Here is a 20,879-nt window from a genome sequence, read left to right on the forward strand (position 1 = left end):
ATAGGCCTACATCCCCCCCCCAAAAAAAAAACACACACACATTTCAAAACTTAGAACAAAAGTTATCATCTGTTAAACTATTATGCCTTTTTTTTTTTTTTTTTTTTTTTTTTGGTCAAAGCGCATTATGATCTTCAGCCTAACTCATTGGCGGTAGCCAGTTTTTCGTATCATCACCATAAAGCCCGACGCGTACATTTTAGCCACTTTATTGCGCGGTGCTTCCCTGAATTAGAATATTCAAGGAAGCATCATTAGTCGCTTACTATTGCTGCCTTTTTTAAGCGTTGCATGAATATTGTATAGAATTCATTTAGATCGATGATGCTAAAATAATGTAATTATTCTGCCGTTTGGTCGTATGGCGTTTGCTTATCCCAAAAATTCATCCCATGGAAGACTGCTACAGGATGTTCTGCTCATAGGAGAACAACAAAAACTGGTCCACTATCAGTGACCATGTCTATTCTATTATCGACTGGCAATCAACCAACCATATACAGAATATGATAAGATTCATTCATTCATTTCATTTTATTTCATTTCCAACAAAAGTATACAATACAATATGACATTTGCATATTAAAAAATTATAGTACAATGTGACTTTTGCATATTCAAGTGAAATTAATGCAGATCACTTTTTTTTCAATAAAACAAAACATGAACGAAATGAATCGCTAACTGGCATGGTGTGACGACGATGTATTTGAATTGAATTGATTTCATTTCCATCAGGAATAGAAAAAATACGTTTTTCACAGGCATGTATAACAAATTGATATGCACAAGAACAAAATAAACAAACAAACAAAAGGAAACGCAGTATTCTTTTCATGAACTGAAAATGAAAAAAGAAAAGTAGTCATGATCTGTAGTACAAGAACAAGCTGATAATTACGATGGAATTGGGGACCCAATAAAAGGCTTTCTCATGAGCGAAAAAAGGATCAAAGCTTAGTAGAGGAATATGATAGCCAAACAATACAAATAATCACGGAAGAAATGAAATAAATACTACACACACACACACACACACACACACATACACATGTCTATTCTGATACCGTTGACTGGCAATCAACAAACCAAGATAAATCCCCAACTGGCATGATATAACAATTCATAGTTATTATAGGCCTAATTACATGCCTTGACCCAGGTCTATAAGTGGTTACCTTTAGTACTGTAATACTTGGGTAAGATGATACTCAGGCCCTCTTTTTGACCTGTGACTAGACCCAGGCTATATCTTGAATGAGTAAGACCTTATATTGTGATTATTCAATATCATTAAAAAAAATTACCGTAAAGTATTACGAATTCAAAATGTTGACCGTGAATTTACCGTCCAGTAAATAATACTATTATTTGCTCTCGCCTAGAATCCATTATCTAAATGATAATCTTAAGCGCTGTCATTGCATATACTTCAGGACCGTCAAGATAACCATCATCATTAAAAGAAATGATCAGCTACTTGTGTGTGTATATATATAAACAGGGCTGAACCCGGCATTTAAGTACCTATTGAATTCATCCGTAAATTGGTCTACATGATTGTACAGGGGACACCGGATTGGATCCTGTAATTATTGATCTTGGAATATTGACATACATGTGTGAGAACATCATTAAATAATTCTATAGCATGGCTGTATGCATTCTGAAAATGTTTTGCTCTGTAGTTTACGTCTACCTCTACAGGCTACTTTGATAATGAGGGATGACTTATGGTGGGCATTATTCCTAATATCGGAGAAAATATTTTGCGGCTTGTGAACACAACGGGATAATCAAACACACCCTTTGGCTATGTATGCAAGACGGGTGCACGGCTGTTTCTCAGATATAGGTAGCTGTTCATCGTTTGCGTTACGCGCCGAATAAGGAAAGCTGGCCAAGTATTATTGGAGCTCAGCGAAGTGAGCTTTTGGAAACGCTCGTGGATATTTTCAGTTTCCCCTTATTATGTGTCAATCTAATCGGGTAAAGAATACGGAAGAGCCCAAGTTCGGCCAAAGACCTCGCCACGTTGCGCGCGGGGAACTCTCAAAGAAATCTCGACCATACATCCTGCGGGCAGAATATCGTCCCTTTTGGCGACCCAAATCCGCGGCGACAGTTGCAAGGGGGAAGGCGAATAGTCAGCATTCACTGAACGGCGGAACAGAAAAAGTGAATCAGGAACAGGGCGCAAAAGAGAGACGTGGTCCGTCATATATTCTCATAATCTATTATTATACCATTGAGAGAGTATCGACAAAAAAAAAATGAATGGTTCAATAGCAATACAGGTAGGCCTGGTCCATTGTGTCATATTATAAAGGGGACTGTTTTAACTTATGAGACTTTGGCGCGCTCCTCCATGACATGCAGACGGTCGCTGAACCGCGATCGGCGATATTTTTCTCTTTGTATGTCTGTCTGTCTGTTTGTTTGTCTTTCTGTCTCTCCCGCTCTCTCCTTCTCTTCCTCTCTGTATCTGTCCCTTCTTTCTTTCTTTCTTTCTTTCTTTCTTTCTTTCTTTCTTTCTTTCTTTCTTTCTTTTGTTCATGTCCAGCTTTTGACAGCAGACTTGATATACCGACCCGATTAGACGTGAGACTTGAGCTCGACCGCCTTTACAATCGTCTCACAAAGAGAAATGCCTCTAAAAACCATCAAAAAGGCTAAACACTCTAAACATGCACCATTTGGAGTAAAATTAATGATAGCTCACCGTCAAGTCGACAGGACTGTGACAAGCAAACAAAAAATGAAAAGAAAAAAGGTTGCATACCAGTCAGCAGGGGTGCCTTTTGTTGGATTGTTGTGTCTATTTTGTTGGCCCGAAAGTATATATTGACTAATTCCACGTTTAATCCATCAATGTTTGGTACATACGACAGTGATATTGCATATTGCAAGAAGACAATGTGGGAGAAAGAATGAATCGATTCACAGAGGAGCTTTGTTTTCGTTTAACACCACATGTCCTTTTGGCGATACCTGATTTGGCGTGGCAAATGAGTAATGGGGTTTAGTTTAATGGCTTCCTTTCTCTTTCTTCAAGAATTGACAGATAACGATCTCTCTTACGTCTATCAAAAGCGATCGGCAACTTCACTGTGACAGCTGGTAATCAATGTATCAATAACTGACTCAAATGATTGCTGGGTGTGTTTTGTTTTTTCAATGCTCCCTCTCTTACACAATCTCCCTATATACAACACATCTTTCGTCAGATTTTGTTTATTGTGTTTAATTCTAGTTTCTTTCTAGTCGTTTGCTTTCCCTTCGATTTCCTTCCTTTTCTGTTCTTTAACAAGCACTATAAAAGTGAATAAAAGAAAAAAATGTAAAACGAAAAATGCAACGAACTGATGACACTGCAGCTGACTGTAAAAAAAAAAAGGTGGAAAACAAATGTGTCTTTATTCCTCTATATGACTTTATGTGCATCTGAAATAAATCGTACTGATCATAATTCAAATGATCAAAACTTTTAGGTATAATGAAAGCAATGTAAAGCTTGTATAAAAGAGAAATTTGAAAATGACGAATAAATCAAAACTCAAAGAGTATAAAACTGCATAATTTAGTACTTGTTTTCCATCCGGTCGTTGAACATGCTTAGGAATATTTGTCGCTGTAGGGTTTCCCTGTTTTAGTGTTAAGAGCAGGATTTCCTTTCACCATCGAAATCCATGACAAACGAGAAACGGAATATAAGGCTCAATTTTCGCGGCTGCGAAAGAGAATGACAGAAATTACGAGGATCTTTTGCAAATTATTGCACACTTGATGAGCGCAGCGGGACCGTTCGCGCCTGCTAACATCCTCCGTGAAAACGCGGCGAAAAGTCGTCACGGAACAATGATGGTTATGTGCGCTGAACGCGCGGACGCGACGCACACGATTTGCATGCACTACGCGTCGATTGCGGCACTAAATCATACCCTCGTCGCTTGCCCGTCTTCGAGAAAAGCGAATCGCCGTTCTAATGCCGTTATCAAGGAAACAGATTTTGATAGCTATTCTCCAATATGGAAATTCCGCCATGCAATATCTACGACTGCCTCGGGAGTCTTTAATTAGCCCCGTTGTATGGAGCGGAACAAACATTTCTATCACCATTCGTTTTCCTTCAGACTTTGATATCTTTTTTAACACTTCTTCCTTGATCTGCGTACCAGTGTAATATATCTTGCACATTTTATCAACGTCACTGTTTAGAATCGGATTAACATACTAGGGTAAAAAGTCTCACCCACTTCGTGCAATAAAAAAAAATGCAGCTATAAATCCCAAGTGTAAAGTAGACCCTAAGTGTTAGGAGTTGCAGAGTTTGAGAAAGTAGGATGACGCCACTAAAACTCGTCTCTATCTACAGCCTCAAAGAAATTACGATACCAGTGTTTATAGTGTAGACCTGGTGGATTTGAATGCACTCCAAATGGGATAGTAATGCATTCCGAATCTTGTATATTGTGATATATATAATGAAAATGTGGTTGACGACAGCTGACAGCAATAAATGAGTTCTTACAAGTATACAAATATGACTTACTGATTGAAATAGTTCAGGGAAATCTGTTCTTGGTCAGGTTGGTTGGATTACAGTACCATTGTTCACCGCGGTGATCACAACCATGGTTTTACGTGAAGTGGTAAGATTCGGATAAGGAGGTGTTCCTTGCACGACCAATTCAAGACCGACTGTTCTATACACTGTATAAAACATCGGTGTTAGATTTAACACCATGGGTGTTAAATCTAACACCGATCAAACTTCAATAGAGGACCACACCCACAGGTGTAGAAAATGTATTGTGACGGTGTTAAAAAGTGTTCGCCTGGTACTTCGTGGTGTTAATTTGACACTGTGGCTGATGGTATTTTGACACTGCGCTAGAGTTAATTCAATAATGACACCGCATGGTGTTGATTTGATATCGGTGGTGTTAATTTCAATGGTATAACACCCGTCCAGCTTCAATAGGGGACCACACCAACTGGTGTTACTGTGGTGTAAATGTATTTACAGATTTTTTTCAAAAATCAAGTACTTTATCGGAAAATTCTTTATCGTCTTGTTGAAGTTCAAAATTAACAAGAAGTGCAGTAACTAAGAAACTATTCAAAAAACAATTTTAAATTTTGAAATGACACCCGGAGGTGTTAATCTAACACCATGAATGAGCACCGGAAATTTAACACCAGCTCGGTGTTTCATATTTAACACCGGACTTTTTACAGTGTACGTTCTACCAAACTACACTAATCGTCCAGTGACTCTCACACGTGCTGGTACGATATGGACACAGTGCTAGACTAGATGAATAAAAAGCATTGTTTGAATAGAAAAGTAACCATTCTCAATCAAGGATTACATTAATTTCCAGCAGAGTAAAATCTCGTGCGTTCTCGTCGCTCTTTTATTTAATTTGATATGACACACTTCATGACGTCATCATTGACTTAAAGTATTAAAGTATCAAGTATCAAATTGGTTTAAGTCTAATAAACTTTCTTTGAATATAAAAAAGACCCATTTTATTTATTTTAAACTTCATTTTCATAATGCAGATACGCTGATACATAGCAACATTGATGGTATCCCATAAGAAAAGAAAACGAATTCAAAATTTCTGGAAGTATATATATAGATGAAAGTTTGACTTGGAATGAGCATTTGCATCATGTTACAACGTGTATTTCTAAAAAATATAGGGATCATTTCCAAGTTGAAGTTCTTCCTTCCTCGTTCAACTTTATTTTTATTATATAATTCCTTAATTCTCCCATATATAAGTTATTGTAATATTGTATGGGGAACTTGCGGCTCTACCAAAATAAACTCTATTTTCAAGTTACAAAAGAAAGTTATACGTATTTGTATTGGATCGCATTCCCTGGCTCATACTAGTACTGATTCTTTATTTCATGAACTTAAAACCTTGACGGTTTTTGATTTGAATACTATTCAAGTAGCATTAATTATTTTTAAATATATTCATAATCAACTTCCATCATCGTTTAATAACATGTTTAGGTTTAATACTTCTGTCCATTCGTACCCTACTCGTATATGTAGAAATTTCCATCTATTGAATCCCAAATTATTAGTGACACATAAATCTATAAGACATTCGGGTCCGGACATTTGGAATAATCTCCCGGACAACATAAAGTTTTGCTCAAGTATGTATTTTTTGAAAGCTTCACTAAAACGATATTTGATACAATCATATTCTCCCCACTCATCAAGATAACAAATATTTATAGTAAAATAATGATTGGGTTTTTTTTCAATCTCTATTTTCCTCCTTCAACTGCATCTTGCACTCACACATGCAACTGCACTGAACCCACCTGATCACTTTCCTCCAAGAGAGTTGTGTCGTTGGATAGTCCTTTTATAAGGGTCATTTTAAAGATAATTAATCAGGCTTTCTTATGATGTCACATTTAATGAAGATAATGCTGGTATAAGAGAAATATGATATATCAAACTTTAATTGCAGAACTTATTTTGAGGAGTTTATATATGTATTAATGGCATAGAATGAGCCATGCAGTAATCGTCATGCCTAATACATAACACGTTCAAGCGCACGAGACCACGGAAACGCATGAGTATAAGTCATACGTCGTGCCTTGAATGAGCCTTTCTAATGGGACGCACGCGTTGAAAGGCCTTTCATGTTTTATATTTTTGCCTAAATTTGCTAGAAATAGTAACAAAGCAAATAAATAACAACATGAAAGCAAAATAAAAGGAGACACAAAAGAGAATTTTTAAAATGCTTTCTAGAGGTGGATAGCTAATTTACTTCAAACCACTGAGCGTGACTGTATAACTTGAACACACCGTGAAGGTGGCGCCATCGCATCGCGCGTATAGTACATGGGTGGAGAGTTTGTCTTGCGTGTTACATGGTCTGATCAAGACATACCTCGTTATATCAGGTGCATTCTGTTGTCACGTAACTCAATCGATGCTATGCACGTAGCTTCTCTGACGCGAGTAGATGGATTTAGGGGAGAAGAAAAGTATGCCTGTCGTGTAGATGTAGGCTGGGATAGTATTCATAATTACTCACAGGGAGTCCTGAATGAATGAACAAGAAGGAAGAAATAGATGCATGATGAGAGCTTTGGATGGTAACGCATGCATTTCCTTTTTTTTTTTCTTTTCTTGTTTCTATTTTCAGTGCAAATTATAATGTAATATTCGACACTGTTGTATATTCCCCCAGCAAATTAAGCATTCGTTCTGCAAGACACTGAGACATGTGTTACAATAAACTGTTAAAGATCGAATTACATGAAGTTGAAGAGGTAAGATAGGGATGAAGAGGAAGACGATGTTTCGAGATCACTCGTACAGCACCTTATCGCTATACTCTTTCCCCCTTAATTTCATCGTATTACTGATTCTCAACTGTCGTGGATGGACATTAAAGAACCGCAACGATGGTTTTGTCTAACCTACATGAAGTGGCAGTTTTGGAAAAAGAAAGTAAGGTATACTCTACATTAAAAAAAAAGACAGAATGACTAGCTTTTCTGATGGCAGCAGTGTCTTTGATATTATGTACTGCCACGAAAAGTACAACAGATGATTTGCGGTAAGAGAATTGGCCGCCGTATCGGGGTACACAGCGGGGCGTTAAATCGGATCGTTTAACCCAGCTCAATGGCAGACCTGTCTTCACTCCAACGCCTGCGTCAATCACTCTTCAGCTTAATTAAACAAATTGAGCGATAAAATATTCATATCAGGTATTGCGCTTATATCCGGGCCACACGAATTTAAGTTCAATCCACCACCTCTCCCTCTCTCGCCCTCTCCCATTCCCCCCCCCCCCCCCTTTCTCTCTTTCTCTTTGTTAGTGATTTTGTTTGAAAGCGTAGGGTTCAAACTAAAACATTACCTCTCGGCTGAGTGGATGGGACGAACGTTTTGATAGCGTTCAAGTTTGCATGCCAATTCGGTTCCTTTCTCTCTCCCTCTTACTCGATGAGTAGTTTCCCCGACTGATGGGTGTCGTAATAATGGACATCAGAACCAGAAATTCTGACAGATGAACTGAAACATAGAGCACAAACGTAGATGTTGACTCTTGTAATGGTTAGGTCAGGTTGTGCGCTTGTCAATAATAACATGTTCGTGAGGTAATTTTGCACATGAGTTGCGCCAACATGTCTGACGCTGGAGTTTGACAGCTTACGCTATCGGTTCAAGTGCCACGAGGCTCTTAAAAGGTCATCGAACGGGTCTTACCACCGGGGGAAGAAGTCCATGATTTCTCCATTTGCATAGAACAAATCTTGAAATGAATTTGAGCTTTAGAACAAATGCCATATGAATGTTGAACACAATATCGAAATTGTGTGCATGATTAGCTTTTTAAAGGAGCCACAGTTGGTGTCCTGCATACAGTATGCTGATTTTTGTACTTGTATAACTGAAAAAGCTCGGACGTCTTTGCAAATACAATGTAGATAAGAGTACGCAAAATCAGTGCATACTTGGGTCATGTGCATTAGCGCCACTTTACGTTCTAGTCAGTTATTGCCTGATTTCTTTGTTAGATTATGGCTTTCCCTTTCACGCTAAAGAGCCTCAAACGTTACTTTATCTGCTAACAACAGCATTTGCCTCAAAGGTATGATTTGATTTAACAAACAAACAAACAAACGAAAATCACATTATAAACGTTCACAGGTATAACCCCCCCCCCCACACGCACATACACACACATACTTTCACGTACACACAAAATTGTTTTGTATGTGGATCTATTACCATACCTGTAAGCTTCAGATATCAGTAGGTTACCATTGAAGTCCGGTCAGACCACCTATCTTTCATCTAATGGATCCAACGATGGCTAAGAAGGTTGATCAGTGTTGTCTCTGAAAAGAGAACAAAATTAAACGTAAAATCAAATAAAAAAATCGCTGAATCATGACACATACTTAATTGTTTGTATTATATAAATAAATAAATAAATAAATATATATATATATATATATATATATATATATATATATATATATATATATATATATATGTGTGTGTGTGTGTGTGTGTGTGTGTGTGTGTGTATAGTGCGAGAGATTGTTCCTTTCCCACAAGTACGCGATGTCTCATTGTGGGTTGCATAATATAGTGAAAGAAATCGAAATCAGACTTGAAGTGGACTCGAGAGCAACGTGCGCCTCAAATCTAATTTCTTTCACTGTATATATATATATATATATATATATATATATATAATATACAGTTTTTTCATGTATGCTTTATACTCATTGTCATTTCATTATGACGTAACATTGCACTGTTGCCAGGATGCGCGCTGGGTGTTAGGATGCCTAGCATTGATGCGTTAAAGCGCGCATCCTTGGTAACACGGTTGCAATATATTGTTATGGCTTAATTTTGTTATTGTTCTCTCAGTACGGTATCAACACTTGAGAAAGGGCGGCGAGACGCTCGAAAATTTGTGTGAAGAAATAAACCGTTGGTGAATACAGCATGAACTTTGTTGCAGCTTTGTTACTTATCTTTATATATATATATATATATATATATATATATATATATATATATATATATGTGTGTGTGTGTGTGTGTGTGTGTGTGCGTGTGCGCGCGCGCGCGTTCGTGTGTGTGTAGACATATGTGTAAAAAAATGCAAGTGCCGAGAACATTATCAAGATATCACGAGGTTTTCCTTTAACATACATACAAACATACACACACACACACACACCAGATTTGGGCGCCTGTTGTCTCGCCAAGGCGGCATACTTTTCAACCTGCAAATGAGACGTGACAAACCATATGATTGCCTGTAGGGTGTCGATTTGTTTCAATTCTTCGAAAACACACAGTCTGAAAAGAGAATTGCGTTGAGACTGATTTTCAATGAACTTATTATTCTGTCAGGGCTTGTTACATCCACAAGGTGTACAATCTTTGCAAAATCATTTTGTGGTGGCGTCTTAACTTCTTTCTTACTACTTTCCATACATCGTTTTTTAATAAAAAGGCATTCAGCATGAGGACTGTTTCCGACGATCCATATGAGTTCACTTGTGATCCTGTAAGAAAATGCAGAGTAATTTCTTCATGTCAACATGCTTTGTTTGTTTGTTTGTTTGTTTTTTAGATTGTTGCAGAAAATACTGTCAGTTTTGTTCTTCTTCACCTATACCCATCAAGAGCCTATCAGATCTTGGAAATGAAGTACCCTTGCGCAACATGGTACATGAGAAGCTATTATTTGGTTTTTAAGCTCAGGAGGCTGATTTATATAGATCCAGAGACAATTTCCCAAATCTGTCTATTTTTACATCATGGACAGTGGAGAAACCCAGTCATCCAGACAGCAAGAGAGCTGTAATAATGGAAATTTGGAAACCGCTGAAAAACCGCCAAGGATGTCCCCAAAAGGATCGAGCCACTGTCCAGCAAACGCGTGTGTGCGTGTGTATGTGTGTATGCGTGTCTGTCTGTCTGTCTACCACTATTTTCGTACATGATGCGTGTATGTATGCAGCCAATAGTATTAAGATCTGCTCAATGCTTCGTTGTAATCATGTAATTGAGCTCAATTATATGAGGACGATGATTACTTTGAATGTGTGTGAGAGAGGAATTGTGTATGTGTGTGTGTGTGGGGGGGGGGGGTATCCCATCACAGGTTTGTCCCAGACGTTCTTTATTGATTAGCCCATTGGGCGACAGAACTTCATAATTGCCCATAGTATATTGTCGAGCGGAGGTCTACCAACAAGATGCATCCAGTATTGGGAAATTTCCGGGGTATTTGATAGTAAATGTGTATACCTCTATCGCCTTTTTCACTTTTCTTCTAGTCATTGTTAACTGAACATCGTGTTATCACTGGGCCTATATTGAGAGAGTAGATACAAAACATATCCCCAAAATATAATCGCTGAATAGACACGGTCTACCCAGAAACAAAGTAGGGCTGCAACATGACGATGGGACATTGCAGTGCGACATTGTGACGATACACGTATACATCTTCTTCTTCTTTTTTCGTGCGTACCACATACTCAAAAACTAAGAAGGAAAAGTGTCAAAATATTGATGAGAACATTTTACAGAGTCAGTACATCAAGATTGCGAAATAGATGACGATCCAAGAGAAATTGCATACCGGTACTCGGATATCGTACACACGAACACACTTGTACGAAATCATGGACGCATGTCAATGATAATCTTTTATCATTATTACTACATCTACGACAGCGCGCGCGCGCGCACACACACACACACACACGCACACACTTACACACACACAAACACACACAACGTGTGTGTGTTCTTGTGAGTGTGTTTATTTTAGTTACATGAATCATATTATTGCCCATCAGAATAATTAAAATGAGACCTTTATGATCCCATGTCGCCAATTGTTCGGTTGAATGTCATCTTAATCACAATATCGAATTTGTCTGTGCCGAGGTGGTTCATGCCTGGGCCCATTGATGACATCTAGACATCAACCTCACCGGTCTCGCCACTGCTTCGCTAAATTGCTAATGATCTGGGATGTCATCCAAAGTAGAGGTCTCTGTACCGACAAAGACGCTCGTGATGAACCGTAGTTGACCAGACCGATAGCCCAAAAGAGTCTTGAGCTGAGCCAGCAAAATATCGATATATATATATATCGTCAGAACGTAATGATTAAACAAGGCACCAACTGAGTCCTGCAAAAGGGCTGGACTCGGTTAGAGCCAGCTGGCGAACGGCCGCTGCTCTCCACGATGAGATATACGTATCAAAGAACCTGTAAACCCCTAACTGACCTTACAGACTGATGAGATTCGCATGTCGATCCCATTACCTTCTCTTGATGAAGAACAACCGAAAAAAAATGCAGGCGAAACCGAAGACACATATTTGATAAATGTCAAGTCGACAGCCTACCGCGCATGCATCTTCAAGAGAACCAGAGATATTCAAAGGTCAATAACAATCCATAAATGTTGCAACAATCCATAAATGTTGCCACATTTCCGCACCCAGAATTTCTAGTGGGTGCTGCTGATTCTTGGAAGCAGGCATTGGTGTCCCAACCCATCATCACGTCCACTCCAAATTTCCCAATTTTAAGAACTTTTGTTCGGGTGCACGTTACGAGTTCGACACCCACGAGTCATACAGTCAGTATTAGTCATACAGCCCATGAGCTCGACAATAGGCAAACAAGGCCCGTGAGACCGACACTAGGCAAACAAGGCCCACGATCCCCATGATGTAAAGTCGAACTCGCGGGCCTTGTTTGCCTAGGGTCGAGCTCATGGAACTCTTTTGCCCTGTGTTGGACTCGTGGGCCTTGTTTGCCTACTGTCGTACTCATGAGCCTTATTTGCCTATGGTGTCGAGTTCATGGGATGTATGACTCCTAGGCTGTATGACTTATAAACTTCTTTTTGTCAACGTAGAACTCGTGGGCCGTATGACTCGTGGGTGTCTGTCTCGTGGGATGACCCCGGTTTTTCACGTCTTTTGAAGAACCCGAAGCGCTCAAAGATTCAGACAACTCGATGTCGAGAATATCATTTCGTAGATCGTATTGATTGCTGTAATTGTTCAATTTCGACCACAGAATAATTCCCCCATGACAACTCCACTCACGGAATGCGTGCTTCTCATTTCATGCTTTCTTCATCAAAGACTATTTCATTGATTTGCAGTGTCGAAATGCCGTTGCAGGAACTGTGAGTCCATACTTGGGTCCAGTTATGAAAAGGGAACTTTGTCATACATTGAGCTAAATAAATCCAACGAAACAATTCAATAATGGAATGAAAGCCAAAGAAAAATGACTGATAGCTGTGAAGATTGGGATAAGTTTACTGTGATTGCTTTATATTGTTTTCGAAAGGAAAACGACCAGCGCATCAACCAACATCTTCTAATTAATAATTATTGTTCTTTACCGACGGCAACGTACGACTCCAGTCCATTTGATTGCAATCATCAGTGCCCATCCCCCCCCCCCCCATACACACACCTCATCTTTTCCCCTTATTCGTATTCTTAAGTTTACATTGCAGGTTTCTCAGAGAGCAGTGTTACAATAACCTTCAGCTGATCAGCAGGGTAGCCAAGCAGAGTCCAACGGGGAGGATGGCCTGATGCATCCCCTTGCCTGTTACTGGCCCCACGTTTCTGAATCCGAGCTAGGGTAAATAAATCCGACGGAGGAATAAAAATAGGCTCTCTTGGTCCCAATTATCATCACATCCCATTCATTACTATAATGACGCATAATTGGCGTGATGTCGCTAACCATTTCTTGGGGTTCTCTTCCACTTCGTGGAATGTCTTGGAGTGTTTAATCTACGTCGATTTCATGGGATCCAAATTGGGCGTATCGGATTTCTCTAAGATTGGGATCCTTTGTGGTGAGAATGTAATTCTTCATGGAATCATCGAATCGGATCGCCATCGAACTCACTCTCAGCGCCCGATGCACATCAGAAACTTAATTACGATACTGGACGGTTAATTCCCGAATAAATCTGTCGCGCATTCTTTTTTTCTTGAATTCTTGTTTAGACTTCACATCGTACCTCACGAAATGCCTTACTGGTGCTTACTTGGCTGATTTTGAATGTGAATGATTGGAGGGATTTCTACAAATATTTGTAAATGACGAGAATGAAATGCAAGCTAGCTTTCGAATCAAAATGCCGAATCTACCTGCGATAAAAAGAAAAAACAAAAACGACATAACTACCCTCAGTTTCGAACAATCTGCTTTACTACCGACGCAGGCATTACTCGACAAGTCATGTGGCAATTGCCGATGATTATGCCGGTATGAACACAGGCTTAGATAGACGTAGGTATGTCTTCAAAAGGACAAAGTAACGGGGCACACTCAGAGTTTTCTTCTTCCTACCTGGGTGACACATTTGTCTTCGTTTAAATGTGAAGAAGAGAGAGAGGATGCGGTGTACCCCTTGTGTGTGTGATGGTGTGAATTGTTCCAGACAGACGGTCATTTTATCCGTAAGTCATGAAGGGGGGTAAACTTCGCGGCTCATGTGAGTGTCCTTTATTGGACAGATCGGAAACTCGAAAAGAAGACCGGGAGAGACGCACAGGTAACAATCACTGACACATCAATCGCTCTACGGTGGCAGAGTATGAAAGCTCTCCCCCCTCTGGTCGATTGAATACCCGGCCAATAATCTCGTCACAAATCCTGATTTATTAGACCCAGAAGGAGATTCGAAGTTGCGCTGATTGCATGGGCACAGTCATCCGAGTCCGCCCAGAAGATCGGCCGAACAATCCGACGAAACTTACACAACAAAGCCTAAAGAAGAGTCCGAAAACCTGAAGATGATTCAGGAAGATAAATTGGTATCTCATCACCTGCATGTGTGAAACGAGCATAGACATTTACAAAAGGTGTTCTGCAAATTATGCCATCTTGGTGGCCATCGTACCACCAATGCACCCTTAACACCTTCCTTACATTGACCAACGGTCTTTGACCCCTAGAAGTTTTTGAAGCAGGTATTTTTAGAGCTAATAATTCACATTCGTTCTTTCTCAATTTTAACGAGTAGTCACCTATACTCTCACAAGGTTATACTTTGCATCTAAAATGGTAGAATAAACAAATAAATTTGTACAGACGATTTGCTCACTACTCCTGATCTCTGGGAAGTAATATTAGATAATGAGGTCTCAATATCTTCTGATTCTGCTAATATCTTACCTATCAATATCATGGATTAATGAATAATTTGTTTCGGACAGATAGGTTCTCAGTCAGATTTTCCTTTACAAATCAATGGGTACTAATATTCGAACGGTTACATTGTGCCCATGATACTCGACGAAACCAATACAGTGTGTGCCACTGTTCTGAATTAACGCCTTATATATTCATCTATTTTATATCTGCAGATTATAGAGTGACATTTCAAGCTACACACACATACACGTCCCCTACACATACAAAACACATATTATAATGACCAATAACAATGCAGAGTCACAAAGTGCATGCATCGTTAGTCATAATTATATCGAACTTATGGACCTTACTTTTTTTTTGATGCAGGATAATATCGCAATGACTGTTGAAGCAAACTCCAATAGCTTTGAGAACAGAGTTCATAAAGTGAGACGGGATGTGAATTTCTTACTGGTTGTAATAAGTCCTACATTTTGATTGTATCATTGTGGCTGACAACTCAACATCTTTCCCCACAATTTCACATTTTGTGTGTTACGTCAAGCTCACGGACGTTCGTAGCAATCCTGGGAGACAACGTTACACCCCCCCCCCCCTCTTTGGTCCTTTTTGTGCAGGAAACAAAATAATTACTATTCATACCATCAAATCAGCATATTCGAGTTTCCATTTGGAACTCCTAATATGAACCTATTACTTACAATTGTATATAACCGTAATACCCGGCACTATTCTTGGTATCTGTTGTTGTTCAGTTTGCAAAGCTAATCAAAAAGAAATTCATCCACGTCACTTTCTCTGATTGATGTAGACAGAAAGTTCTTTTGCGCGTCGTAACGGTTGTATTACAGTTACTCTTTCATACTTGTATGTTCATTGTAAAAGCATGTTCACCTGATTAAACAACAACAACAACAAATGACATCATGGACATGAGCAGCGTTCATGAAGACTTCATGAAACGTTATACTCTTACATAACAAGTAAACCTACAACGTATTTTCAGAATGCGATTAGATTATCTTTGCGTGAAGCTGATACTTAAGGTCACCGCTTTCTTAGGATCATTAGGAGTTGGTCTATTCCTCACCTCAAAATCACAGAAGTCGACACGCTAGATTAAGCAGCATTTTGGATCTTCGTAGACCAGTTAGTTTCAGACCATTTGCTGGTAAACGAACCGCGTCGGGACCGGGCATGGTATAGACGTAATACGATTTCCCCCCTCCTGACATGTCTCCGAAGCAAACACCGTGGCCCAAACTCCTCCGCCGTTTGTTCCATAATAATGCGCTCCTGGTTGGAACAATGACACGAAATGGTACACCTCAGTATGCTTAGGATGTTATTTTAGTCGAACATTCAACCAGTGAAGATCCGAACAGTGAATGTTATGTGTTTTCTCCGTTTCATCATCCTGGGTGTTTTGTTGGTGTTGTTCTCATTTCTTGTTGTTGTTTATGAAGCGATCGATTGGGGCATTGCCGTGGTTTCACATTTAATCCCCGTACAACTGTAAAACTGGGTAAGGACACAACAACACAATGCGAGAATAGATTCGGTTCTTAATCCACGATTCTGCTCTTCACAGAAGTAATATACATTTATCCGTGTTTTTTTATCATTATTTATCTGGAACGTAGTCACGTCGAGAACCGAGGCCTGCTCTCTAAGTGAGTCGTGTTACAATTGTGAACATTATTTGTATGTTTAATGTTACCTCTAATTTACGCAGGCATAATTACTGTACTTTACGTCAATCATTATTTTGAAAGCAATAAGAGAAAGATAAGATGACGGATGCATTTGATCATATGTCTTAAAGCCGTTGGCAAGAAAATCATAGCATGTCACGACGGATATCCGAAGATGGATTCACGTTGCTGGGATCCTAGCTATTTCTCGACGTTTCCACTGTTTGTGATTCACATATTCATGTGCATCATCTCCGCTCCATTTCGAGAAAAAATAACCAGAGAAAAGTATTATTCTACTGAATCAGGTCTAGCGACGGCGCGTTATAGACTTCTTAGATGCTGTGGTTCTTTTTTATCCCCTTAGAACAGACATTCCTTGCCGCCAAATATTTATAAACGTACAGCTCTAGTGAGCATTTTGTTTATTACATGACTCCTTTTTTTAAAGCAATGAATAACATGCAAGAGTTCACATATTACTTCAAATTGGTTTCCAAACTATCTTGTCGCATACGATTATTGACTCGAGCACAATCTTCGATGAAATATTCTTTAAATACTTTATCCCTTAAATGTTAAAATCATTTCAATCATGGGACAAGGTTTTTTATTACTTCAGACACATAAATGCGATGGTCACTCATTTAGTAATGTTTGTTTTTGAATGCAGACATAACAAAATATATAAGTTCGGCATCAACAACACAGCTGGCCAGAAGAATCTGCAGGTATTGCATTATCCATGATTTTACATCTCCGGACTTAAATACCTTCCAAATTGAATTATACTGACTGATGAGGCATAATCTACTTTGCGGTATGTAAGTGCAATTTTATCATATTTCATAATCTAAGATGTAATTTATTTTGCAGTATAGCCCGCAAGAAATATAATCTGTCAAGATCATGTATTTTCTTGCAAGCTTGGTTGTTGTTGTTTATTGTGTAGGCCTACCTGAAATCTTTTCTCATTTATATCGTAATTATCTTCATGTCAACCTTTATTAGATCATTTCGCCTGCGTGACCGTTTCTTATTTGGTTTCTTATCTTTCTGGTCTTACAAAATGCACTTTTACACACAAAACAGACACACACACTTACAAAAACACACACACACACACACTCACACACTCATACACTCTCACACACAAACATCACTGCTGTATCTCCCATTTATCTCTTATTATTTGGTTAGTACATGCATCAATGAAGATAATACCAGTAGGTGTTTATTAAACTATCAAATCGCTTTCCAAATGATTATATGGCACAGTGATAATCAAAATTCGCCCTTTTCTTGCCACCACGGTACACGTATCCATGTGAAATCAAGTTAATAAACTTAAAACTCAAACCATACAACTTGATGTGTGAATTATGCGCACAGACATTATAATATTTTGGTTACATCAAATGCAATTTTTATGTTCATATCACGATCTTTTATATTCTAAACTCTGCAATCTGTAAACGTATACATTAAATAGGATAAATATAGTGTAACGTGACGTTCATATCAAATTCAGAGATTTTTTTTTTTCAATCTGGATTACATATATATTATCAAAATATGTTATTTAACCAGCATTTAAAGATGCTTTTATTGTTTGAGATTCAGCTAAGTCTGATGAAGGTGAAATCTTTACAAAGTATGATTGGTGCCATATATATATATATATATATATATATATATATATATACACACACATATCATATATATATATATATATATATATATATATATATAGAGAGAGAGAGAGAGAGAGAGAGAGAGAGAGAGTGAGGTGGAGTTTGATCTCAAAAATAATTATCTGTTAACCGCATTCTTGTTAAGTTGAGATATTTGCGATCAAAGCTGCTAAAAACAATTAAAAGAAGATGACAAGAAGATATCTTAATCATAACTTCAAGAATATTTCGTGTTCATGTTGCAAACGAGGAATCACTTGAAAATGTACATTTTGCTTTATCTGATTATGGACTTATTTTGAAATGTTTAAAAGATGGCACTTAGTCCATTTTGCTATGAAACTCTTCATAATATGAACAGAAAGAGAATGAGAAGACAATACAGTGTACCAGAAATTGATTTTTACGGTCAATAGCATTCAAAAGACGGTAAACCTACTTTTTGTTGACATCTCTATTATTGCTCAAGAATATTCCATATTTTGTCTCTATTTGCATGATTTTGATATTTGCAACATTTTTCTTAATAACTTCCGCGTTTGGAAGCGAGAATTTCAAAATACTGTAGTAACAAAATTAAACGAGCTTCTCTGCTCATGGAAATTTATGAAATGTACTCATTTTCACCTAAATCAAAGTAAGCCTTGAGCAACGTCTAGGCAGCTAAGAACGCCTATGGTTTCAGAAACACGGTCCATCTTGTGAGTGCCTTTTGAGAGAGAGAAAAAAAAAAGAAAAAGAGGAAGAAAAGGTTGCCTCATTCTGTGTCTCTAGCGTGGGGTCAAACACATGCTTGAAAGAAAGCTGTAAAGTGTACGGCACTAGCGTTTTACTGCCTTGTCTGTTCGAACTTCTTCAAAATCAAATGAAGACATGCTTGGTGTCTACAAATAAACATTGTACGTGGCTTGTATGAATTCATCGAGATTTAAGTACTGTGGTAGCTAAACAACCGCTGTGTTATTTATGAACATTTGTTGGAAAATGTCGTCTTGTGGTGGTTTGAGATTACACGTTCGCTGGAAATATTGTTGAATTACAACATGTCAGGGGTGCTCACTGGAACCAGTAAAGGAACGTTGCAGATATTAGATTTTAATGGGTAACTGGTCCACGGCTGTAATGTCACGCGGGTTCATCTGGTCGTCGGCCAATTAGAGGCGCGCTTGCAAAACGGGTTAAGAAAGCGTTTGTAAGTCGGCGGCTGCTGGACCAATCGCACAGTTCGATCTATCGCCTTGCCGAGAGGTGACGCCGTAACTGAACTGTATCGGAAAGTCTACTCGGGAGATTTCACAACGTTGTGTTGTTGTTTCCGGGCCCTGTATCCTTTTCAGTAGGCCTGACAGAGTCAACAAAAAACAACGTGCTACCAGAAGTAACGGCGAGTTTGTTTCTCGAAGACGTGCTCACGGAACTAAATGTGTGTGTAGCTTTTGAAGATGATTCCAGATTGACCCACTTATTCAGTCTCAATATAAGTCCATGAACGAATGGTTTCATCTGTAGTTTACACTCGTAATCACGCTAGGTATAGAAAAAGACCCCCTGGCATATTTTTTTTTTCCGAACTCTTCTCTACAGTGGACTGCAGATATCATTGATCGGACAAGCTTGACTCTTTTGTGACACATTTCCCCTGAGTCGAGAAGCTAGCAGAAACATTTTCATCAGCGGATGTGAAGTGAGAATTAGCTGGCCATGCAACCTGCGGGTGTAGCATCAGCTTTTTCCATCGCGTCGCTTACAGCGAGTCTCTCTCACCACCATCCCCAGCCCTACCCGCATCCGGCAGCCGTCACCACCTCTGCCATGATGTGTGCAGCGGGCTATCCACCAGCGGCGCTGCCGTTGCCGTACGCCAACGCCACATCGTGTTCATCCGCCACTTACGGGGGATCCCTTGCCTTGCCATCGGCCGGCACGACTTGTGCGGGACGCAGTGGAGTCGACGTATCCGAGATGTCGATGGCAGCGGCCGCCGGAACCCAGTGTGCAATGAGCAACGCAGCGGGGAGCGCTGGCGGGGGATCAATTCAGTTTGCCGCCTCACATCACCATCCCGAATCGTACTCGCGACAGGGCATTGGGGACAGCGCGGAAGTCAGCCGAAATCTCTCACTTTTACCCAACTCTCGGCACGGTCTGATGGGAGTAGCAGACCTTAATATACCTCGATGGAGCGCCTACAATGTTGGCCTGGAGCCGGGAACAAACAGTGCAATTTCTTCCAGGATCTCAAACGGACACGGGCTGGACGCAATCCCCACGAGTCTGGGTAGCGGAGGCGGCGGAGTAGGAGGTGGCGGAGCAGGCGGAGGAAGCAGTCGAGATTACGTAGAAGCGCTCAACTCGCCACCGGCGAGTTATAGCCCAACAGGTATGTAGGTGAACCACAGACATTCATTTCACGGAATTAATGGTACATATGATTGTGGCAGAAATGTGATCAGTACAATTCAAAACTTGTAATGACCTCTTTATCTGCAGCACACTTAAATTCGCTGATATTCTGTTGTGTTAAAGTCGAATTGCAGTCATGAATGAAATACTGTGTACGGTGAGGTGTCTTGAAACTTATTCATAGATACTAGTTTGTTTTTTTCTCTTTTTTTTTTTGCATGTGTGTCCATCAAAATCATAAACGGCACATAAGACAATCTGTTCTCACATAAATATATGCAACACAAACAGTAATTCCCCTGAATAGTGTTGTACTCACTAAAATAAAAGAA

The 20,879-nt window shown here is 39.3% G+C and overlaps 1 protein-coding gene across 1 annotated transcript; it reads left to right on the forward strand.

Moving 5' to 3' along the window:
• The first annotated feature begins 15,134 nt into the window (after positions 1-15,134).
• Positions 15,135-20,532, forward strand: LOC140238303 (uncharacterized). Its single transcript, XM_072318238.1, has 2 exons — positions 15,135-15,182; positions 19,840-20,532. Exons 1-2 carry the CDS (start codon positions 15,135-15,137, stop codon positions 20,530-20,532), a joined length of 741 nt encoding a protein of 246 aa, XP_072174339.1.
• Positions 20,533-20,879: the final 347 nt, after the last annotated feature.

This window comes from Diadema setosum, chromosome 14 (genome assembly GCF_964275005.1).
Source record: "Diadema setosum chromosome 14, eeDiaSeto1, whole genome shotgun sequence".
Taxonomy (NCBI): domain Eukaryota; kingdom Metazoa; phylum Echinodermata; class Echinoidea; order Diadematoida; family Diadematidae; genus Diadema; species Diadema setosum.

Bases quoted from the DNA above. Each gene is read 5' to 3' on its own strand.
- LOC140238303 (XM_072318238.1), top strand. From the start codon at position 15,135: ATGACTGTTGAAGCAAACTCCAATAGCTTTGAGAACAGAGTTCATAAA. The intron at 15,183-19,839 runs GTGAGACGGGAT...AGTGAGAATTAG, and splicing joins TTGAGAACAGAGTTCATAAA to CTGGCCATGCAACCTGCGGG.